Source organism: Camponotus floridanus, unplaced genomic scaffold (genome assembly GCF_003227725.1).
Source record: "Camponotus floridanus strain SB8 unplaced genomic scaffold, Cflo_v7.5 scaffold338, whole genome shotgun sequence".
Taxonomy (NCBI): Eukaryota; Metazoa; Arthropoda; class Insecta; order Hymenoptera; family Formicidae; genus Camponotus; species Camponotus floridanus.
The window spans coordinates 73,883-100,460 of record NW_020229479.1 but is presented as its reverse complement, the minus strand read 5'-3'; the positions used below and the strand labels follow the sequence as shown (position 1 = coordinate 100,460).

At 32.2% G+C, this 26,578-nt stretch overlaps 1 protein-coding gene and 2 pseudogenes across 3 annotated transcripts; 1 reads left to right on the top strand and 2 right to left on the bottom strand.

Moving 5' to 3' along the window:
• Window positions 1-21: 21 nt before the first annotated feature.
• Window positions 22-8,163, bottom strand: LOC112638623 (fatty-acid amide hydrolase 2-like). Of its 3 annotated transcripts, none has more exons than XM_025410670.1 (5): window positions 3,537-3,955; window positions 2,491-2,661; window positions 2,102-2,321; window positions 1,214-1,431; window positions 22-249 (listed from the first exon to the last, which is right to left on the bottom strand). In XM_025410670.1, the coding sequence occupies exons 1-5, from the start codon at window positions 3,558-3,560 to the stop codon at window positions 247-249; spliced, it is 636 nt and encodes a 211-aa protein (XP_025266455.1). In that variant the 5' UTR covers window positions 3,561-3,955; the 3' UTR covers window positions 22-246. The 3 variants fall into 3 exon arrangements, with proteins under 3 accessions (XP_025266455.1, XP_025266456.1, XP_025266457.1); XM_025410671.1 differs by lacking the exon at window positions 3,537-3,955 and adding an exon at window positions 7,859-8,163 and having other exon boundaries at window positions 23-249; XM_025410672.1 differs by having other exon boundaries at window positions 23-249; window positions 3,541-3,953.
• A 2,752-nt stretch (window positions 8,164-10,915) lies between these two features.
• LOC105256932 lies at window positions 10,916-18,819 on the top strand (annotated as a pseudogene).
• A 529-nt stretch (window positions 18,820-19,348) lies between these two features.
• The window catches only part of LOC112638619, a 13,569-nt pseudogene continuing 6,339 nt past the window's right edge, over window positions 19,349-26,578 (bottom strand).

Below are 26,578 nucleotides of genomic sequence, written 5' to 3'. Positions count from 1 at the left end.
TGCAAAACACATTTCAAAGTGACAATTCTTTTCGCTCCATTGAAGCGGCATCTATTTATCGAGCTTTCTTCTTTTTCCAATTCGTTTCAGGTGATCGGAAACAACTGACTTGCTTACTGCTTTTTCTGCAAGCTCTCAAACTGTTGCGTGGATCTGCTTCAACTAACATCTTCTAACATCCTCAAGTCATTTTCATCGTCAATGGTCGCACATCATTCAGAACACTCTTCATCTTTAAGGCTCTCATCACTATTATGGAATTTTCAAAACCAGTGTTCGTTAGTTATTATTATTAAAATGTAAAGTGAAGTTTGCGCTTTTATAATGGTAATATTACATAACATAGACATAAAGGAAAAACAACTTCACGTGAAAAAAAGCACCATAAGCATCTTAAATAACAAAAAACGCAATAACCTTCTGGACAATATAATGTATGTAAAGATTATTAGAGTCATTTTTTTATGTAAATTTTTATGTAAGTTTATGTAAATGCCATTCATATCAATATTGTATAATAATGGAATATTTAGTGTCTTTTAATTTTTGTATGTTACGTGATTCTTTCTCTCTTTTTTATTTCTTATGTATATTACTCATTTATAGCTAAAGAGAAATAAGTACTCGAAATAATACTTATATCTATTTAAAGACATTTTGACAATTGCCTATATTTTTTTTAAATTCAGTCTGTTAACAATTTTTTGTTCCTGTTTGCTCATTATTTTTGTGTTATATTAATCCAGTGTATTTATATTTATTTGAATTCTATTGTAACTAATGAAGAAATCGAGAACATGTTCTTTCACGAAAAGAAATATCACATAAATAATTTAAAAAATAAATGAAAAAATAGGCTCACGATAATAACAATTATTTTATAATAACTATTATTATTTCGTAATTATTTTTTTATAACTAAGTAAAAATTGGCAAATAAGAGTCAAGGCGCAGTAATTGGAGTGCAAAAAGAGTTTCTTCTTCCTTCTTCTTTTAATATATTTCAAAATATTCAATTCGTTAAAATATGTATAGTTTAATATACATTAGTTATATTAAAATGTACATTAATTACGTATTTAATTTTTTCTTATCCTTGCAACCGCGTTTGGACTCTTATTTGTCAATTTTGTCACTCACAGTAATAAATAATTGTTTCTGTTATATAATTAACTTATTATTAGTGTTCTAGAGATATTCGCAATTGGATTACCTCTCCTCCAGATGATCCGCCAGACGTGTACCTGGTATCATAAGGATTACATGTACGGCCGTGCAATAGATTCGAGCTTTCTACTCCACAGCACATCTCCGGGGTGTTCGTCAGGCAAACTGGAATCGCTCCAGCGTTTCGGAGTAGTTTAATGACTAGTGCATCGTGGGATGCCTTCATCCCTTTGCGACCTAAAGAACAGCCTGTATGACTGCAACCTATGACCAAAAGATTCATCTTTGTTTACATCTTCCTTAAATAAACCTCCGATAGTATCCAGTATTTGACCCATCGCACATGAAATCGCATGAGCGTCGATTATTAAGTAGCCATATTGACTTATAACATAATATAAGTATAATATAAGCATGCTCATTAATCATATCCTATGCAGTCTTATCCTATGCATATGCAGCTATGCAACTTCATGTGCGATGGTCTTTTTTTGACAGGAATTAAATTCTTCATATTCCAATAATTTAATCGAATTGACCTATAATGTATCTGAACTATTTTATATTTAGAATAAACTCTAAAATAAAATTTATCGGTTTCCTGGAAGGAAATAAAAAAAAAAAAAAAAATATATATATATATATATATATATATATATATATATGTATAAAATTTATTCCTTCATAAATACACACAGACATACACACACATATATATTTATAATTTTATTTTTATTATAATTATTTATCTTTTAATTATAATTATTTTATCTTTATTTTAATTATAATTATTTTATATATTTTTATTCCCTGTCTCTCCCCCCCCCCCTCTCTCTCTCTCTCTTTCTTTCTCAACTATGATATAATAGATGTCATTTCAAGAATACATACAAATGTAAATTATTGTAATATAATAACAAAAAATTAATTATACCTTTGACAGCACAACATTCCTTGACTGTGACTGGTATACCATACAGCGGTTTTTCCTTCTCTAATGTTTTAATGTCAAACTTGCCGTTTGCTAATTGTTTATCGCAGATTTTCGCCTCGATTATTGCTTCAACGAATCGATAATCGATAACGGCATTTAAGACACAATTCACTTTTTTAATGTGTTGTATATGCGTGTTCACAACATCGTAACATGTAATCTGTTTTTTATAAAAAAGCAATTTTCTATATACTATCTCATTTATTAAATCATTCTCTTTCATGTTTGTATATCGATACGATATATATAAAATATAATTATATAAGGTTACATATAATTTTTTAATAATATAATTTATACATATATATTATTATAGGGAATACACTTACCTCTCTTTGTCTAATTTTTTTAGCAAGTGCAGTGGCGCTAAACGTAAGTAAGGAATCTGTTATTGGTGGAATTCTTTGCGGTTTCTTGCGAATTAACAATACGATCCGATATAGTATTGCATAGATAATATTTAGTATACTGAATATAATACGCAACTTTAACAACATTGTCTGCAAGGTAAACACGTTAATTATTATAAGATAATTATGTTAATTAAGATAATTATGTTATTTATATCTACTTCATTGCATATCATGTTAGGTTAAATTAAGAAAGTTTGTACTTTTCTAGTTTGCCATGTATCGTATATTAGCGTAAAGAAAAATGCACAAGAGATCTAAGCGTTAATTCTTACGCGATAACTTTCTAATTAAAAATTTGTGTCCCTTTTGTAATTACAAAATTATTACAACTTCAATATTTCAATATTAATTTTATATTTAATATTAATTTCAATTATTAATTTAATATTAATTTTTAATTCGAATTAATTTTCAGTATGTCTTATTATATTTTTTCTTATAATTGATTATCGTTTATTAAACAACGGCACATTGTATTTTCTGTTAATAACATTTCATAAGAATATGGAAACAAAGTATTATAAATATATGAAAATATATGCGAAAGTTAAATATCAAAGTATTATAAATATATAAAAATATATGCGAAAGTACAATATCATTTGCAAATCTGATTGCAATAACTCAATGGCACATTCTGATAGATTATTATAAGAAATATACATATAATGTAAAATACATCTTTACGTATATGATATGTTTTCTTTTTAATATCAAAAAAAATTTTTGCGTAACATGAGTTATAAGTAGAAGCAATTTATATTTAAAATATTGAAATGACTCATTAACAGGAACATCATTGCATCTTAATGTTATTTAAATGAAAAGCTAGTACATATGTTTTATCAAAAAATTTATATCTTTATTTCGTATCTCTATACATTCAAGTATGCTAATCATTGACGTTATTACTAATCACTGACGTTATTGAGATTTAATTAACGTTCTCGAATTCTACATACATACATAAAGAATCTTAAGGTCATGGAACAAGATTTGCAATTCTAGGTGGTCTTATCTTCGCCTTAATTTTTGTGTCACGATTCGCGAATAAACGTAACCGTAACTTTATGACAGGTCCTTCGCGCGCAGCCAAACAATGTATCCGTGACAGTTCCTTTCGTAACTGGCCACCTAGATTCTTTTAAACCAATACAATAATGCGGCGTACGAGTCCATCGCATTTATGCAATAGTCCGAGCAAGTCAATATATATTATCTCGCGATCATTATTTGTGCATTATCTTTTTTGAGATACTCGTGTATAATTTATAGCATAATTTACATTTACGACTCCAATTGGATCATAAAAACGATATAATTTTCGAAGATCGGTGTAACCGCAATTATCGCACACGTAACTTATAAATCTACGAAAGGTTATTTTAATATTGTTATTTCACGTTAAATAATTTGCGTAACCTCAAGCTTGTTTCAAGTACAAATAATTGATTTTAATTTAGTCAAAATTGCAAATACGAAAAGTTCTCCTTGTTTTATATTATTTTTTATATTTCATATTATTTCATATTTTATATTTCATATTTTTACATTTTATATATTACATTTATATATTACATTTATATATTATATTTTATATATTACATTTATATATATATATATATTAATTTTTATATTTTATATTTTATTATTTTATTTTTATATATATATCATCTTTCATATTTCATTTTTTATATTTCATATTTTTATATTTTATATAATATATCATATTTTTATATTTCATTCTTTCGTAGGCACTTTCGCGTTTATTTTAAAAGAATTCACGTTTCTTAACTGCGGCTCGTAGCTTTGGTTTTTGTTCTGCATTTTACAACGGCATTTTCCGCGATAGATGGCAGGATAAATGCTCGTGTAAACTAATCAATGCGACCTGGAGATCGCTCTTTGGTCAAGCACATCCGAGATATATTGTGCGCACGGCAAAAATACCTAGACTCGTATCTAACAATAATAAGTATATCTACACGTATTCATACCGCACGTGTTTTGACGCAATACGGAAAAAACTTATGCAGATTTATTTAAAAAAATTAAAATCGATTGGGACAAAGTGCGAAGATTAGTAACTTTTTTTTATTTTCTCGAATATGGATTAAATTATTAAGCTACGATTAGCAGTACAAATCAGCACAAACGTAACACAATGCAGCACAAATAATAAAAATACAAAATTCAAAAAGTGCAAGGCTAATTTCACACAGGTTCATAAATCACACTCATCGTATATAAAGCACGCAGCACATTTTGAAATGCTTCATTTTTTTAAAAATTATACCAAATATGCGAATAAATGCAAAGTAATGAATTCTAATGAAGATATACAGGGTGTTCAAAAAGTCCCGGTACGGAGGAATAACTCGAAAAGTAAGGGTCGGACAAAGAAACTTTTGGGACAAAAGTTGTAGGGCTTACTCCGAGCTTTTATCTCGTGACCTTGAGTTTGACCTTGAGCTTGACCTTCAAGGTTATTTGAAGGTCAAAGTGTTTTTCTTAAATGGGAACCCCTATTTTTGATTGTATATTCTTATAGCTGACCTCGAGAGCTTTCCAAAACACTATAATAAAATATTTTTCCCTCAAGCATTTATCGAGTTATGAGGCTTCAAATCATTTCTTAATTTTACATAAACCGTAAAATATCTTGTAAAATATTCACTTTTCGATTATTTTACCTTAATACTTTTATGTACAAAATAATGAGAGGAATCAATTGGTCTAAAAAAAAACACATAATTGTTCCGAAGAAAAAATATGTAATTTGCAATTAACAATTACATATTTTTTCTTAAAAACAACTGTATGTTTTCTTTACACGCAGCACATTTTGAAATGCTTCATTTTTTTTTAAATTATACCAAATATGCGAATAAATGCAAAGTAATGAATTCTAATGAAGATATATATATAACCAGCTACGTAGTCGACGTAGGCAATGTGTATGACAAATGTACGATCGTAGCGGCTATGAACAGAATAAAAAATTAACATCATCGAGACTATGTAATCTAACACAAAGGCCCGTATTTAATACTTCAAACTGTATTCAATTGAAAAGTAGAATGATTACTCACATGAAATTCGTCTTGAGATTTAAAATATTGATTAAAGCAGCGATTACGCGCTTCTTTGATTAACCTTTTTTTAAATCATAAGTAAATATATACAAAATGTCATCGCCACAAAAAAAGAAAAAATTTACATATATACATATATATCATATATATCATATTGATCATAATTTTCATAAATATCATATTGTTCATAATTTTCAATCCAATTCATTTTAATTAATCTGTACATTATCAAAAATTTTGTAACAAAAATATTTTCACTATTAAGTATAATACTTTTTACTATGAAGTAAAATTATTATTTATATTACTTATATTAATTATATATTAATTAATTATATTATATTAATTATATTACTTCGAACTACACTTGAGTGATACGCAATTTTTTCCAATTCTAATCTTAACTGATACAAAATCCAAAGACTATTAATATGTACAGGTGTGATTTTTTCTCAAGCAACGATTATTAAAATGCAATCAACATAACTCAAGCTGCATCTCAAAATAAACTTCCTCTGAGTATCTCTATTGAATCGAAATTATAAATGAATACCATATTGATTTTTAAGATTCATTTATTAAACCATATCATGTCTCAAAATTAAACCATATCATATCTCAAAGTTCCAGCTGAGTGTCTCAGCAGAATCATGATTATAAATACAGGCTTAAGTGCTGGCGTTGTATAAAATATGCGCTATTCTCACGATTATTTGCATATAAGTTCGATTGATTATAACAATGTCACCAATGACAAAGCATTGATTCCAAAAAATAAAGTTTCCTATTAAATACGAAATATCTAAAAGTCACTTTGAAGAAATGTTTAAATCATTTTCTCATCGCTAGAGATTCGATTCGATCGATTAACGATTCGAGAATAACGTTGCTTTCACTCTCTCTTTCCTGACTCTGCAAATTTTGTTTTTCAAAGTGTCATCACTTCCTTGAAATCTCTGATTTTATTTCGATAAAAATATGTTTGTGCGGAAGCGAAATATCATGTTCAATACACAGTGAGTTATGTGACTAAGAGTATTTACACAAGTATATTTACACAAAAGTGAATGAAAATACGTTTTCTGTTAAACGATAGTTCGATCATGGCTATTCGAAATATTTGTAAGTACATACGTTTGTCTTATGGCTTCTTGAAATATGATACACAATATTTCGTACAACGTTTATAAAAAGATACATGTATGTATGTGAAAGAAATATTATTGAAAAATATATGATCGACATTTGTTCATCCAAAAGATAATGAAACATTATGTTTCTTTCAGGTCTTAAATTGAAAACAATGAATTTGAATCAAAAATGAAGGTTTCTATGTTCTTCAAATCAATGTCATTTTATACACAAAAGTATATATACCGGGTGTCCCATTTCAAAAGTTCCACCCTCATAACTTTTTTTAATTTTGATTGTAGAAAAAAATGTTTCAGACAAAAGTTATATGGCTTGAAGGGGGACATAAGATGGTGTCAATAGTAATGATTTCAAGCCTCATAACTTGGAAAGTACATAATGAAAACTAAATTATAGTGTTTTGGAAAGCTCTCGAGATGAACTAAAAAAATATGCAAAAGCATACAGGGTGTCCCATTTAAAAAGTTAGATGTGACCTTCACGTGATCTTCAGGTGACTCTTCAATGTCAAACTAAAGACACCATCTTATGTCCCCCTTCAAGCCATACAACTTTTGTCTGAAACATTTTTTTCTACAATCAAAATTAAAAAAGTTATTCGGGGTCATCGATTAAAATGAGACACCCTGTATATATAATATATAAATTAATTACACGATAAATGACTGATAATTATATAATTTGATAATTGTTATCGATAGTGATACATAAAAATATTATTTATATTATATTTAAGATAAAAATGATTAATAATAGTTATAAATAAAAAAATAAAAATAAAATAAGAATAAATTAAAATAAGAAAAAATAAGATTTTTTGCTCCTATTTTTTTTATTCGTTTACAAAGATTTAATTCATGATATGCGCGTGCGCAATAATTGGGTCAACTTTTATCGTTCTGATTTGTGATAAACTTGTGATAACTTTTTATATTTCTATAAAACAAATTTTCATTAACTACTGTTGCAATAAGAAGTCATCTCTCTCGATACATCATATAAATAATTATTCTAAAAATAAATCATTTCGTACGTACCGCTTAATATATACTATAATACAACCTCATCAACATCAAGTCTTATCTTTCCAATGATGGACGTTTCTTGGACTCCCCAACAAAGTTATTAAAAATGTTGTTCAAGTTCTGTCTTATCTTTTTTTTTACAAGGCGATAATCTCGCCGGCGCCGAATAATTTCCTCGTGCGCGAGAACTTCGTGCGAGAAGGCACCTTCGATAATTGACGCGATCGCGAAGACGATGCCTGCGGGAATCACACTATCTCGAGTCGTCGGATTACGACGTACGAATACATGCTATGAGCGCACGGCAAAACAGGCTGAATGCAACGATGTCCCTACTAGTGAATTTAATAAATGTCACCTGTGGGGGAGACTAATAGTCCTGCACGCGCTCGCAATGTTCGCATATGGACGATCACTTTTTTCAAACGCTTATTAAAATAAGTGTAGTAGCTTTTTTTGCACCTATTTGCTCTTGTTATATAAATCAAAGAAACGTAAAAACGCGGTGTGTACAATTTTGATGTTTCGATTGCGATATACATTTTATTTTTCCATCTTACGCAACAAGAACAACAGATATAAATGAAAAAAATATTGTGTAAAGCATACGCGAACACATTGCTTATTCCATTAAAAATAAATTAAACTAAAAATAGTCAAGGATATAGAATATTGGGCATACAGAATATTGAATTGCAATTAAAATACTTAGAGATCAATTTTAGTATAGTTTAAACAAAGGTTGTGATGTTAATTTGAATTTTAATTCTTGATTAAATTATGCATCTGTAGAAAAGTTCAAATGTTCAAAAGTTCAAATATTGAAATGTCATTCGAACACTTAAAGTCAATCAAGTAATCAAGTTTAATATAGTTTCAAAAAGTGTATTAAAATAGCTATAAAAAAACTTACGACGTTAATTTGAATAATAATTCTTGATTCAATTGTGCATCTATAAAAAAATATTGTTTTATTAAGATAAAATTAAGGATATCCTATCAAAAATCGATTTAAAATAACAATATCGTTAAATCTCAATTAATAATTCTCACTATAATTCCATTATCTCAATTAATAATTCTTAATATAATTTCCAATTAATAATTTCTCAGTTAATAATTGTCAGTATAATTTCATTAAATACCTAATTTAATTTTATTTAAGAAACTAATTTTTTCAATAAATTTTAATTAAATTACATTCGGAGACATTTTTCAGTATTAATTAATTTTTATATTACAAATGCTTTATACAGAGTGTCCCAAAAGTCTGGACACAGTCGAATATCTCACATAGAATGCATTTTAGAACAAAACGCTTTAGACAAAAGTTGTATGGATTAAAAAGATATATTTAACTGTAACATCCATTTGACATTGAGTGACGTCGCCAAGCTTAGGACAAGGTCAACTTGAATTTTTTAAATGGAACCCCCTATTTTTTATTGCATATTTTTGTAGCTTACCTCGAGAGCTTTCCAAAACACTATAATAAAGTATTTCTTCATTGAATACTTTTCAAGTTACGAGGCTTGAAGTAATTTTTTAATTTTACATAAACCATAAAATATCTAGTAAAAAATTCATTTTTGGATTATTTTACCTTAATACTTTTATGTACAAAAAAATGAGAGGAATCAATTGGTTTATAGAAAACATACAGTTGTTTCGAAGAAAAAATATGGAATTTACAATTAACAATTCCATACTTTTTGATGAAAAATTTTGTATTATCAAAAGAGAAGGGAAGAGAAGAAGAATGAGAAGATATTTTTATTTCTATTTTATTTCTATTTTTCATCTATATATGCCTGCGGAAAAACACAAAATAATAATTTAACAGATATTTTATTTCTTTAGAAATATTAGAATATTAATACTTCTTTTATCCCGTAATTATTACTAATATAAATTAGATGCCTCTTTTAATCTAAATTGCAAATAACAAATATCAATATTAACAGTAATATATTATTAATCACTTCAAGGAACATGCATTAGTTTCTTAAATATATCCAATGATATTAGATTCATATATTTAATATATTTAATATTTAATATATTTAATATTTAATATTTAATATATTTAATATTTAGTATATTTATAATTAATCCTTACACGCTATACTGTTATTTTTGACACCTTTTTAGAGTGTATAGAGAGTCATTTTTTTGACGTGTTTAAGTATATGAAACCGAAATGCTCAAGGGAGAACAATGGTTGGATCAACAGTGTCTCCTGTGCGGAGTAAAGATTAATAATATTATTTTTCTCGTCTATATACTTTTCTAAAAGGGGTAAGAGGAATATTATATTAAAAAACTCGAGATTTAACATTTAATCAAGAAAAATTCCTGCCCTGTGCACAGTAATTAGTTTGACAGAAAAATTAATTTTCTGCAATAAAACTGACGCGAGAGAGACTATCCGCGATATTTAAATCGCGTTAAATTATTTGTTATTTTTCCAATAATGTTAATATCGAATATTTGTCAAATATTATCACGTGGCACAATATTCGTTGTTCGATCACCGTAACTGAATAATCATCGAGGTCGCCGCGCGGGATAACGACGCCGTTGTCGGCGCGCGGCGCGTCGATTGGCCGATCCGGGTTCGTCCGTTCGCCGCGAGAGCGCACTCGCGCTCGCACTCGCACGAGACCAGCACCAGCGATCGGTGGCGGATGACAAGATGCGTCTGCAAAGTTACGTGTGGCCGTTGCGCCGTGCCTAGAATCCGCGTCGTCCGCGTGTCCTCGCGCCGTTTCCGCGCCTTCGAGATCCGCGCGTTTGCGACGACTGCCTCGTGTCGTTTTAAGAAGTGACGACGTGACGGCGTGCCGCGACTTCGTCGTACGTGTGCACGTGTGCGCGTGTGTTGTGTTTGTGACGACGATGGGGTAGTGCGCTGTATCGAAGAAACGTCGACCAGCTCACGGTGGATCATCCGTCTGTACCGAGCGAGAGAGAGAGAGAGAGATACTCGTATGTAGGTAAATACCAGAGAGAGAGAGAGAGGGAGAATGTGTATGTGTGCGCGCACGAGAAAGAAAGAGGGAGGGAAAGGATGAGAAGAAAAGTCGTGATGTGTCCGCGTTGCAGCTTACGATGACGAGCCGCCGAGAGCAACGAAAGTTGACACTTTTACGAGAGCATGAACTCGCGACTGCATCGTCGATCGTCGTCTACGAGTCGTCATCGAGAAGCAACACCGTCGTCACCGTCGTCGTCCTACCGTTGTTATCGATAAACATCGAGCTCCGACGGATATACAGAGTGATTGCTCCTTTGCTTTCTATCGTCGTTCGTTTTTACTCGCTCCTCCTCGTCTCGTGTCTCTCCCCAAATTGACCCGCATTTTTCCCGAAACATCAATACCTGACTTTGAAAAACGAGAAGAAAGGGATAGGAACTTCTCGAGAGATTAATCTTTCGACTCGGAGAGGACACAACGGGAAATCTTATTGTTAGTCGAGAGTCTCCGTTTGATGTTTGAGCCGCCGTTAATCCCGGTGAATTTACTTTGGAAAGTTTCGAAAGAGTCGATGACACTTTGCGTCCGCGAACCGAACGTGCGAAATATTGTTGCCCGTTTACAACGGAATTGTTCGGAAATTTTTAATTCGGACTTCAACCCTCGATCTCGCCGCAATTTTCCCACAAGTATCTCCACATCTGCCTCTCCAGCCCCATTTCTCTCTCCCTGCAAGAATCTTATTATCGTCTTTACTCTCATACCTTCTCTCTTTGCTCGATTTTACATCGCAGCATCTTCGTCCTCCGTCAGTCTCGCGTTCCGATTTTCGCGTTTTCTTGGATTCAGGATGTCACGGTCGATTTCCGCGCGATTTGCCGTCGAATAGCAGGAATCGGAAATCAAAGTTCGGTAGGTGAAATGAGCGAGAGCGTGTGTGAAATCAGAGAAAGTGTTTATTGTATACGTGTAATACAGTGTGTGTGTGTGTGTGTGTGAACACGGTGAATTGTCAGAGCGTGATATTCGTCGCGAGACGCGAAATAATTGCTCGGGGCGATATACAGATGTTACAACGCGAATGCACGGCGTGAGCGTGCCGTATAACAGTATCGCAATTATAAAAATGTGTACAGTATCTTCTCATAGTGCGTATTGCAGATGCAACTCGGTTTCGGATATTATTCGTAGCTTTAAATGCTGTTTACGGCGTTTGTTATGAATTTGGCGCGGTCAATGACCGGTTGACGTAGCGCGTATGGTTTTTATTGACGCGTGTCTGGGCGATCGGTCTAGCCTGCTTTTTCGGTGTTTACTAGAATGCGCGCGGTATTTCCGTGAAATGACGATATCTTTCGCCGAATGTGTTTACCAAATTATCGACGTAATTCCCGGTGTAAAGAAATTCCTTAGGAACGCTGTACCGACGAGAATAACTCGTCCGAGGTAGCTCTCCTCTCTGCCTCGTGAAAATGCACTAGCGTCTGGTGGTCGGATCATGGACCGGTGATCGAGAACTCTCGACGGAATCAGAATGCACTCTGATTCCTTTCCTGGTCGGATTATGGTTCACATGGAGTGAGCCTGATCGAGGATCGAGAGTACTCGATGGAAGGAGGAAGAGTTCGTTCTACCTCTTTTCCTCGAATCTGGATTTAGTTTTTTTGAAGCGGTCTAGGTTTCGGAGCTGCTACACTGTCGTGAGCGGATCGGAAAAGGGGTGATTAGTATGCCGAACGTGCCCGTTTTATATCGGCTAATTGCCCGCGGCGATATTATTCCTTTCGAACGGGTTATCGGAAAGCGGTACGGTCTTGGCCCGTTCGGAGAGGTTCGGGGTGCGCGCCGAGCGCGGATTTTCGCCGGTCGACGATTCGGGGCACGTCGGCAACGCTCGGCGGTATTCGGCTTATTAGCCTAACGACTTAAAGTGTTTAAAAAAAATGTGGGCGCATCGCGCCCCTGCCTATGCCAGGCGGATGTTCTGCCGGGCGACAGGTTCCGGCGGATCGCATGCCGGGAAAGACGATGCAACTAAGGGGGTGCACGGGGTGCATCGTTACAATCAAAAGAAAATGTCATTTCAAGTGATATTTAATTATTTTTGCTTATAATAATTTTCTAAATTTTTTGTCCTTTTTTCTTAAATATTCTCGTGTATATTGTTTATTTATATTCTTTCTTGTTTTTATTGTAATCATAGGCATTCACTCGACTCGGTTTAACGGATGCCAAACGCATGGAGATCTACACGATGGTAGCGGCGGTGCTTCATCTCGGTAACATCACGTTCCAGGACAATCCGGAAGACACCAAGGGCGGCTGCAGGATAACCGCCGACTCGGAAAAGGCGGTAGTGATATCCGCAAAGTTACTGGGGGTGGATCCTGAAGAACTGCGGCAAACTCTGGTCTCGAAGGTGATGCAAACTAGTCGGGGTGGCGAAAGGAACAGTTATCATGTGAGTCGAACAGCAACATATATTTCAATCAATATTTTTTTTATTTATTATTTTATAAGTTTATATAGATGCTAATATTTTTTAAATTTTCTATCATGTTGCGCAGTCTTTTCTTATTAATTTTTTTTGTCTGATTGTGTCATAGGGTGCTGCTGAAGGTCTATGAGGCTAATAACGCTAGAGATGCTCTAGCGAAGGCCATTTATAGCAAATTGTTTGATCACATCGGCGTGCTGGACATAGCGGGATTCGGTGAGCAAATTAATCGATCACCTCACTCATAAAAAATTATTTGGGAATTATAATAAAAATCTGAGAGAGAGAGAATAAATTTTTGTTTTGTAGAATATTTCAAAGTCAGCAGCTTCGAGCAGTTTTGCATAAGTTACTGCAACGAGAAACTTCAACAGTTCTTCAACGAGCGGATCTTGAAGTACGAGCAAGAACTTTATGCTCGAGAATCTTTGAACGTCCCGAAAATCTACGTCGCTAATCAAAATTGCATCGGTGCGTGAAATTGAAAATTTTAAAATTCTGAAAGTCTAAAATCTAATCTATTTTTTACGATAAAAAATATAAAAATTTGTTTAATCGATAAATAGCAGATAAATAGCAGATCATTTAGAGTATTTTATTATTTTTTAATGTAACGATAAAAGAAGGCAATTTTGTTTTTATTTAAAATACATTGTTTATTTTGGAATAATATTTTATTTAAATTTATTACGCAAATGAAATAATAATATTCCCATTCACAGATTTTAGAAATAAATTATGAATCAACTTTCAGATTTCATCGAGTCGAAGAATACTAGTATCTTCAGCCTGCTGGACGAGGAATCGAAACTGCCGACTCATAGTTTCGCGCATTTCATCAACGAAGTTCATCGTGCGTGGAACGGTCATTGCCGCATCACTTACCACGAACGTCACGATTGAAGGCTCATCGAGAATTACGAGACGATGAGGGCTTCGTGATTCGCCATTACGCCGGTGGTGTCTGCTATCAAACGGTAAAATAGCATATTTCGTTCAAAAATCACCGACAACGCTTTTAACAAAACCATAATTCTTTCAGATATTTTTAAATTATTTTATAGACATGTTTTGGATTTTTATAATTGAAATTTTATTTCACAGAACAATTTATTGAGAAGAACAACGATGCATTGCACACTTCTCTGGAGGCGCTCATTCAAGAGAGCGGTAGTAAATTTCTCAGAACGCAGTTTGCCAATCACTCCTTGCAAAAGGGAAAGCTGAACTTCATCAGTGTCGGCAGTATATTCAAAACGCAATTAGGCAAACTTATGGACAAACTGAAGAGCAACGTAAAGAATATTTTCTTCTTTTCTTTGAATTCTTTTAATATTTCAACTTTTTTATTTACACTTTTTTTATTTCAATCTTCTTATTAAACGCTCTCTTTCTATATTTTAGGAAACGAATTTTATAAGATGTATCAAACCAAACAGCGATATGGTGGCGCATCAATTCGACGGGAATAGTATCATGAATCAACTTCGTTGCTCGGGAATGACATCGGTTCTGGAACTGATGGAACACGGCTATCCCAGTCGAGTACCCTTCCACGAGCTCTATAACATGTACAAGACTTACTTACCACCGGAACTGGCCAAATTGGATCCCAGATTCTTCTGTGAGGCGCTGCTTCATAGTCTGAAGTTGAATCAGAAGGACTTCAAATTCGGTATCATTCGGGTCTTCTTCAAGCCGGGCAAATTCGCCGAGTTTGACCGGATCATAAAATCCGACCCGGAGAATCTCCGCAGGCTGGTTGCAAACGTGAAAAAGTGGCTGTTAAAGTCGCGCTGGAATAAGATGCAGTTTTGCGCGCTGTCAGTGATCAAACTGAAGAACAAGATCATCTACCGGCGACAACACCTGATCGTATTGCAAGACAGCCAGGATGTACATCACAAAGAAGCAGCATCGGCCACGAATTCGCGGTATCGTGAAAATCAAGAATCCGGAAGCAACTGACGCGAATGGAGGAGACCGCGAGCCAATTGAAAAATCGAGAGAAATCATCACAAGACATGAAGAAGCTGGACGATGACCTAAAGAGGGCCATACGCAAGATCAAAGATAATCCGAGGATCGCGCAGACCGAGATTGATGGTCTCTATACATCTCTCGTGAATCAGGTGAACAAACAGATGGTTTCCCTGCAAGATATGGTGAAGCAGCAGAAGGTCGCCGAAGAACAGGCAAGGTTGAAGAAGATCCAACAGGAACTCGAGCTCCAGAAGAAACATAAGGAAGAGGAGGAACGTAGGAAGAGAGAGAAGGAGGAAAACAGGAGAGAGAAGCTCGATATGGAAGCCAGAAGAAAAATCGAAGAAGAGCAAAGGAGAAAACAGGAGAAAGAGGATCAGAAGCCGGCGGTTGCTCTTCAGGTTGGCTCAAATTTTTCAAATAATTATTGATATAATTTATTTTATTATTTCATTAATTTTTTCTATATTATTTTATTAATTGTATTATATTCTTTATTTCTATATATTTATTATTCAAAGGCCCAATTGGAAAAAAAGGCCATGGAGACGATATCGAGAATTGCTCGCGCAAGAGAGAGAATACCACGAACTGGCGGTCAGATTCGCTCAAGAATCCAATGGACAAGTGGAGGATTCACCACCGCCTACACGAAAGTAAGAATCAGGATAGCATTTATAAAAGAAATTGACTTTTATATAAATAATTATACGCGGGAAACAATATTAAAAAAAAAACTAAAATTAAATAGATATATTTAATGGACATTATATAAAAATCGAGATAATATTTTGAAATATATATTAATTGATATGATTTAGAAACGAATCTCGGTAACGATACGATTTATCATAAACCGATGGATTAAATAGAATAAACGCATAATCAATTGAAACGTTTATCTTATTTATTAATCTTGATCGCGTTAAAATAAAATATCATTGACAATTGGAATAAAACATTATTTTGTTGTTTAAAATCAGTGGCTCCGATGTGCGAGTATCTACGAACAACAACAGGCTAATGAGGTATCGTATAAATTATTCGGGTTGTTTTGCATGACTAACGACGAGTTTAATTCCATTGGAATTAATCAACATTCATCCACTGTCTTATTTTCCAATGATCAATCTTCGATAAATCTCATTCTCGAATAAATTATTTTCTTTCTCTCCGAGGAAGATTGTTATTCGTAGACTGTCATTGTAAGAATCTTTGTTAATGGAAACTGACACGTCGATTTTCGGTGGATCCTTACACGTACATTGACTGTAAAATTTATTCTCCGATAACATTTCCCGGTCGTTTGTACTTTCACGCATGACTCGCCAATTTTAACAAATGCACTTTGGCAATACCTTTGGCTTCCTGATAACTAGCGCCGAAGCGAAAACGCTTACGATATCTACTCGAAAGTCGTACAATGTTGCTATTTTCTAATGCGTGTTTATTTGCCTGTAGATCCTCCTCAGAGTTGCGAGACGCAATCAATACGTCTTGCGATATGGAATTACTGGAAGTACGTTCATGTATACGATGTCAATTAAATAATCGTACATTCATACATATAATGTTCTTTATTGAAAGAAATAAAAATCTCCCAGGCTTGCTGTCACGAATTCCATCGTAGGCTGAAGGTTTATCATCACGCCTGGAAGGCGAGGAATCGCAGGCGAACAATCATGGACGAAAATAAACGAGCGCCGAAATACATCATGGAGGAAGGTAGATAGTTACAAATTACAAGAATCCTAACAATGACATAATAATTTGTAATAATTGCAAATTAATGTTAGTTGTGACGAATAAATATAAGTCAACAACGCGATTAATTTGATTGATTACTCTTTCCAGCTGCTAAAACACCAAGGACAATGGTGAAGCAACAGATTGTCGAGTCATCGCAGAGATATTTCTGAATTACCTTCATTCGTTCGTCCGCGGCTGGGCAGCAGGACAACACGCACAGCGGCGGCAAGAGGGGATGATGATACGCGCATTTCGATGGGCAGTACGTGGCACGACAGATGGAACTTCATCCCGACAAACCGCTTATACTTCTCGTAGCAGGTAAAGCCCTTTTCCCCACTGTAACACTATACAATTTTTTTAGACTGACAAGGAAAGGCACGGAAGTGTCCCCTTCCGATTTTGATGAGCTGAAAACTCTTCAAATTAAAAGTTAAATGGCAAGAGTACTTTACAACAATAATAAAAAAATTTTTATTTTTTCAATTTTTCAAAATATCTGCACCACTAAATATATTTTTTTATTAATTTTGAAATTTCTTTATTACCAAGTCCAAGTCATTTAACTTTTATTTTGAAAAAATTTTTTTTTCTATCTCTAGTTTCTGAAATATTCACCTCGAAAGAAAAAAAATTGATTTTTTCAAAGGAGTGTTTTACCCCTAGACCCGTAAACACGTGTATGGGCACGTATAAAAAAATACTTATTTAAATACTTATTTTTGTCCAGAAAACAACATATTAAAACAAATCAAAAGGAGAAGATCACTTCCGTGTTTTTCTTTGTGAGAGATAAAGTCGCATGTATTTTAAAACTAAGTCTATTAGTACCGCGAGTCTCAAGTAAATCATAATAAATTAACAAAACTAGAATTTAATCGAGATATAACTTTTTATATTTTGAAACAATAAAACTGAAACTTGCGGAATTTTACTAATACTATTGATTAATCTTACTAATATCTTACTAATGGCTATTAACGAATCTTACTAATACTGTTAATACGATGTTTATGCTAAAATGTGTAATTTATTACATTCAATGTGTTATATTTTGACGGGGAAGGAGATGGAATTTTTTCTCTCTGTTTGCCAGGCATTGACGATATGCAAATGTGCGAGTTGAGTCTGGACGAGACCGGATTAACGAGGAAACGCGGTGCCGAGGTTTTGAAACACGAATTCAATCGCGAGTGGGAACAGTATGGCGGTAATCCATACGTACCGCCATGCGATCGCAAAAAATGATGAATACTTGATTCAAAAGAGGAATTTGTTCTTTCTTCGCAGAAAAAAATATCGTAAAGCAATACGGATATTTTGACGATCGACAATTATGCAATATTTAATAAATTATAAAAATCAGTAATATGTTATAATAAATTACGCATATTTTTACATAAATAGCCTTTTGCGTATCAGGTGCATATGTAAAATGCGATTGCTCTGTGCCTTGCAAAGTGTGTCTCGTGCACGGATTATATATAACACACGTTTGCATTTATAAATTATACGCGTGAACGTCTTAATGAAATTTTCATCGGAATATAAATATCGCTTATTAGAAAGGAGGAAAAGATCCTATTTTTTATAATCTGGCTTCTACACGTTCTAAGTTATCTAGTTCTATTGTTTCTAGAATTATCAGTCGATCAGTATTTCATATAATATATATTTATAATAAAATTATGATACATAATATCATGTTAAATGTGATGTTTTAAAACAGAAAGAGTGCATAAATAAAGAACTGTACGTTATCGCGAATTATTTTGTTGTGCAGTATTTATGTTTCTAAACATTTACATGTATGTATAGAATACGAGATATAGTCGAGGTTCCTTGTATTAGCCTTGTACATCGTTTTCGAGATATAAAGTGTAATCATGTTATTTAAGATCTATTCAGTAGCGATAATATTTATCGTATAAGTCGCATTTCGAATAATTAAAAGAATGCAATAAAAAGAATGCAAATGAACAGATATATTATAAATGATTTATTACACAACAATGCAACAATGGAGATGGAATTATTGAATAATTAGAAAACAAACATGTAGTGATATACGTCGAAGTAAATCTAACGAAGGTTTTGCAAAAATTTCAAACTATGAAACTATGATAGTGATTAGTATATTCACGTTTGTATATGGTACACGCGCGTATGTATTAATATAATTATATATAATAGTGCGTTATTAGGAATATATATATATATATATATATATATATATATATATATATCTTTAACAAGAAACCAAATATATTTTATTTGAACATATCACATTCCCAAGATTTTTTTCCTCTTAAATAGCTATCTGAAAGTAAAAAATTTATTGCAATAGCTCCATGCTTCATTATGTGCGCGCAATTTTCTATGCTACAAAAAGATCAAAATACAATTAAGCTTATATAATAATTTCTAAAATAAACCATGCAGATAATTGTTATTTGCTTAACGATATCGACGGCGGCACCCAACCACCGAAAGCAGTTTCCAGTTCTTTTGCAACTGCCAAGCAGAGGCGATCCTGATAAGGTGCGGCTATCACCTACAAATTTTTTTTAAATACAACTTTGCTTCATAAAACATTCTAGACCAGGTGATTGTTATCGCATTTTTCGAATGTTTGTACTGTTCTTATAAGGAAAGAAAACCATATTTGATTGGCTTACCTGAACACCAATGGGCAATCCCTCGTGGTTGAGTCCCATCGGTACGTGCACTGCAGGAAAGCCAAAAACATTGAAAATTGCGCAATAGACTTCGTTCAATGTTTCACACAGGATAAATTCTGAGAAAATCGCCGGACATCGGAAAGTCGGGTAAATAAATATTCCGTTCTCTCCCAAAAGATCCTGCGCAAGAAACGAAAAGAGACGATGAGAATAGAGAGACAGTTACGATAATTGATGTTAAGATCTCGAGACACTAACCAGCAGCTTCTGCCGAATCGCTTTTCCCTGCTTCGTGTAATGCGATATATCTGATTCTGAGAATGGAAAATGCGTCTCGAACATTAAGGCGTGGAAGGTAGTCTGCATCGTGTGTTGCGACAAACCGAAAGGAATTTTCAGAATTTCGATGGCTGGATTTTTTTTCAACTGCGACAAAAGAAAATATCAGAGGATACGAATTTTGTTTGCATATAAATACAATAAAAAATATATTTTCGAATTGTTTATTTTTCGATAAAGAAAACAATTTTCGTATCGTTTTATATCTACAATGTAACGTGTAGATGTGAAGATATTACATTCTAATTTTAAAACAACGTTGCAGCAATATTGCGCAATACGGCCGCGCAATGCAGTTTTGCAGTGAATATCGTCTGCATTTTTTTCATGGAAAAGACACGAACTTTACTTTCACCGACAAGAGAGTTAGCTGACTATTTAAATGTTTCTATTATTTCTTCATCAGAAACGAAATTATATTTTACGATTATAAATTCGAGTTATTTGATGCAATAATTTTTATCCATGTTTTTTAAAAAGAAAATATTTTGTGTTTTGTGTACATAAAACATAAATACCTTGGGATCGCTGGCATCTACCAACAAATTAGGGATTTCCTTTATAGAAAAAAACGTACATAACATAATTTCAATCAGTTCGGATGGCCATTCTATCGGCAACTGCAACATGTCGAGCAGCTCTGTGTCAAATTTTACATCCTATGAAATAAACACGCTTTATAAATAAACGTCGTGTATACCTTCTCCGGACGAATATCGTATTGCGTGAAATGTGTCACGGCTTTCTGAACGCAATCTTTGATTTCCGGCACTACTGGTAACATGCCTAATGCGTCGTCCATGCCGAACCGGTAGTAGACCTTCAATTGCCGTAGATCCACCGGCACATCTAGACGTAGATTGTGATCGCTTGTGGATGTCAGCACTTTCATAAACACCTCAAGATCTTCCGCATATCTGGTCATCGGACCAAAGGTCAGAAGTTTTTGATAAATTTTGTCCTCGGATTCCGGTATATGTCCTATGTTCGAGATAATTTCTGCGAGAAAAAAAGTGTACGATAAATTAATATATAAATATCTTTAAGAAAACAGAAATAAATTAAAAGTTGACAAAAGTTGACATATTATGAATGGATGCATTAGGAAAAAATAAACTTACCAGCCGTAGGCTTGTGCCCAAAAATGCCGTTGAAAAGAGCCGGTAATCTTATAGAGCCAGCAAAGTCCGAACCAATTCCAATCACAGAGGCTCCTGCCCCGAGCAATGCACCCTTGAACGAAAATATATTTAAATATATTTTTTCACTTTTTTATTTTCCCTTAGATATTAGATTGTTTCATTAAATTCAATCTCTTAAAATATCTTTAGATCAATTATAAAGTAATATCACATGTAACGGAGTGTTTATCTTTGCATGTTCTCTGTCCGCGTGAGAAGAAAATATTTCCCGAGGGAAAGTGGTTAACGAATAATAACTTATAATTCTTGGCTCGAATAAATTTCGATTGAGTTGGTCGACTCGAAAGACAGTTTTTTAATAACGATCGATAATGATAGCATTTTCGATTGAGAAAGCAGTATCGATAATTTTATAATTGCTAGTCTAATTATGAAAATAACATATGTATAATAGATATAATTGTTTTGCGACTAGTTTTTTCATATACAATTAAAAATATAGATGTACTGTATCGAATAAAACTGTTTAAAATGCTGCGTGATCTATGATTTTTGAAATGTAATTTACAAACAGTCTCAAAAAAATATTATAAATTAGAAAAACTCGTTATATAATATATTGAGAAAATAACAGAGCTGATGCGAATATGAGAAGATTGTCATTAAGTAAAATTTTTTTTAAAGAATGTAAGTTATTGTCTATATTTTTAATAATCGTTTCGACATTTATTTGTGTTTCGTCAGTCATAAATTTATAATATAAAAAAAAACAAAAAATATATCATATGGACCACATGTTAAAACGGATAGCAAAGTGTATAATCGACATATAGAAAATTAACAAGATCACAAAAAGTTAAATATATATATACATATATATATATATATATATATATATATATATATATATATATATCACACATATCATTCTGTCATTACGACATTAATTTAAAAAAATGATTTTCTTTCTTCTTGTCCATAGTAATCATTCGTTTCTATAAATGCTAAAATTTATACGGTTTTCGTCTAGTAATCATATCTTTATTGTAAAGAAGAAATTAATGTTTATTGTTAATCCTAATCGAAAGTATTATATTATATTATTAGGTTGTCCAGAAAGTTTGCGATTATTACGGTTTTTAACCTTCAAGTTCGAATACACATATTTCAGCTCAAAGTAAATTTTATTAACCGAAATAAGAATTTTGTAGATTTCAAAATATTCGAACTTGAAGGTTAAAAACCGTAATAATCGCAAACTTTTTCGACAACCTAATAATATAATATAATACTTTCGATTAGGATTAACAATAAACATTAATTTTTTCTTTACAATAAAGATATGATTACTAGACGAAAACCGTATAAATTTTAGCATTTATAGAAACGAATGATTACACATTATTGCCAATGAGAAACAAGTTTATTTATTCCTGTAATATAAAATTTCGGATTTTCAGAAGCAACAAACTCTTCGAAGACGTTTTTAACAGTGGCTTGATTGTTGATGTTTTCCCCTGCAAGAAATTATCGATATGCTTAAAAAAGTGATAGTCAGTTGATAAAAGATTTAACAAATACATATGATGAGTGAGGCAGAGTTTTTCATTTGGTTGCGCAAAATCAATGCAAAACACACTTCAAAGCGACAATTGATTTAATTTCTGCAACATCGATTGTGACAACGTGTTATCGAGCATTATCGTGTAGAAGAATTGGACCTTTTCTCTTGATCAGCGCTAAACGTAGACGTGTAAGTTTCTGATGCATTTTGTAGATTTTTTGACACTTCTCTGCCGTGATAGTTTCGCTCGAATTTAAAAAGCTGTAGTGAATTATCTTAACAACTATCAACAATCATTCTTTTTGGTGCAATTTCGGTTTCGGAAAATGTTTTGGCACTTCATCATGGTCTAACCATTGTGCAGAATATCGAACAAGATCCATTTTTCATCGCACGTTACAATGATCGAGAAATGAATTATTTTGGTTGCGGAAAATCAATGCAAAACACATTTCAAAGCGACAATTCTTTTCGCCCCATTGAAGCGGCATCTATTTATCGAGCTTTCTTCTTTTTCCAATTCGTTTCAGGTGATCGGAAACAGCTGACTTGCTTACACCAACTTTTTCTGCAAGCTCTCGAACTGTTGCGTGAATCTGCTTCAACTAACATCTTCTAACATCCTCAAGTCAGTTTCATCGTCAATGGTCGCACGTCATCCAGAACACTATTCATCTTTAAGGCTCTCATCTCTATTATGGAATTTTCGAAACCACTGTTCGTTAGTGTTCATTTCTGGGCTCAAATTGTTGATATTGCGAGCCATCTCAGTTGCTTTATCCAACTTTGAATTTTTCTTTCCATTTTTAATTCAAATTTAAATAAAGTTTAATTTAAATAAAACACAAACACAATATCAAAATATAGTTATTATTATTAAAATGTAGAGTGAAGTTTGCGCTTTTAAATTGGTATAATATTACATAACATAGACATAAAGAAAAAACAACTTCACGTGAAAAAAAGCACCATAAACATCTTAAATAACAAAAAACGCAATAACTTTCTGAATAATCTAATGTATAGATTATTAGAGTCATTTTTTATGTAAATTTTTATGTAAATTTATGTAAATGCCATTCATATCAATATTGCATAATAATGGAATATTTAGTGTCTTTTAATTTTTGTATGTTACGTAATGGTTCTTTCCCTCTTTTTTGTTTCTTATGTATATTACTCATTTATAGCTAAAGAGAAATAAGTATCGAAACACTACTTATGTCTATTTAAAGACATTTTGACAATTGCCTATATTTTTTTTAAATTGAGTCTGTTAACAATTTTTTGTTCATGTTTGCTCATTATTCTTGTGTTATAATCCAGTGTATTTATTTGTGTTATAGTTAGTTGTGTTATATTTATTTTAATTCTATTGTAACTAATGAAGAAATCGAGAATACGTTCTTTCACGAAAAGAAATATCACATAAATAGTTTTAAAAATAAATGAAAAAATAGGCTCAAAGTAATAACAATTGTTTTGTAATAACTATTATTATTTTGTAATAATTTTTTATTACTAATTGAAAATTGGCAAATAAGAGTAGAGGTGCAGTAATTGGAGTACAAAAAAGTTTCTTCTTCCTTTCTTTTTTTAATATATTTCAAAATATTCGTTAAATTTCGTAAAATTTCGTTAAAATATGTATACGTTAATGTACATTAGTTATATTAAAATGTACATTAATTACGTATTTAATTTTTTCTTATCCTTGCAACCGCGTTTAGATTCTTATTTGTCAATTTTGTCACTCACAATAATAAATAATTTTTTTTTAATTAATTTTTTTCTGTTATATAATTAACTTATTATTAATGTTCTAAAGATATTCGCAATTGGATTACCTCTCCTCCAGATGATCCGCCAGACGTGTACCTAGTATCATAAGGATTACGTGTACGGCCGTGCAATAGATTCGAGCTTTCGAATCCACCGCACATCTCCGGAGTGTTCGTCACGCAAACTGGGATCGCTCCAGCGTTTCGGAGTAGTTTAATGACTAGTGCATCGTGGGATGCCTTCATCCCTTTACGACCTAAAGAACAGCCTGTATGGCTACAACCTATGACCAAAAGATTTTTGTTTACATCTTCCTTAAATAAACTCCGATAGTATCCAGTATTTGGCCCGTCGCACATGAAATCACATGAGCGTCGATTATTAAGTCGCCATATTGACTTACATAACATAGTATAAGTATAATATAAGCATGTTCATTAGTCATACAGTCTTATGCTATGCAGCTATGCAATTTCATGTGCGATAGTCTTTTCTGACAGGAATTAAATTCTTCATATTCCAATAACTTAATCGAATTGACCTATAATGTATCTGAACTATTTTATATTTAGAATGAACTCTAAAATAAAGTTTATCGGTTTCCTGAAAGGAAAAAAAAAAATATATATATATATATATAAATTCATCATATTCCGATAATTTAATCGAATTGACCTATAGTGTATCTGAACTATAATATATCTGAACTATTTTATATTTAGAATGAACTCTAAAATAAAATTTATCGGTTTCCTGGAAGGAAATAAAAAAAATATATATTATATGTATAAAATTTATTCCTTCACACACACATACACGCATATATATAGATATTTTATTTTTATTATAATTATTTATTTTTAATTTATAATTATTTTATCTTTTTTATATTTTTATTCCCTGTCTTCTCCCCCCCCCCTCTCTCTCTCTCTCTCTCTTTCTTTCTCAACTATGATATAATAGATGTCATTTCAAGAATACATACAAATGTAAATTAATTGTAGTATAATAACAAAAAATTAATTTATACCTTTGACAGCACAACATTCCTTGACTGTGACTGGTATACCATACAGCGGTTTTTTTCCTTCTCTAATGTTTTAATGTCAAACCGTTGCTGCCGTTTGCTAATTGTTCATCACGATTTCGCCTCCACATTGCTTCATCGAATCGATTATCGATAACGGCATTTAAGGTACAATTCACTTTTTTAAATGTGTGTATATGCGTGTTCACGACATCGTAACATGTTAATCTTTTTTTATAAAAAAGCAATTTTCTATATATTATCTCATTTATTAAATCATTCTCTTTCATATTGTGTATATCGATACAATATATATAAAATATAATTATTTAAGGTTACATATATTTTTTAATAATATAATTTATACATATATATTATAGGGAATACACTTACCTCTCTTTGTCTAATTTTTTAGCAAGTGCAGTGGCACTAAACATAAGTAAAGGAATCTGTTATTGGTGGATTCTTTGCGGTTTCTTGCGAATTAACAATACGATCCGATATAGTATTGCATAGATAATATTTAGTATACTGAATATAATACGCAACTTTAACAGCATTGTCTGCGAGGTAAATACGTTAATTATTAGTAGATAATTATTTAAGATAATTATGTTAATTAAGATAATTATGTTATTTATATCTACTTCATTGCATATCATATTAGGTTAAATTAAAAAAGTTTGTACTTTTCTAGTTTGCCATGTATCGTATATTAGCGTAAAGAAAAATGCCAGAGAGATCTAAGCGTTATTCTTACGTGATAACTTTCTAATTAAAAATTTGTGTCCCTTTTGTAATTACAAAATTATTACAACTTCAATATTTCAATATTAATTTTATATTTAATATAATTTCAATTATTAATTTAATATTAATTTTAATTCGAATTAATTTCAGTAGTCTTATTATATTGTTTCTTATAATTGATTATCGTTTATTAAACAACGGCACATTGTATTTTTCTGTTAATAACATTTCATAAGAATAT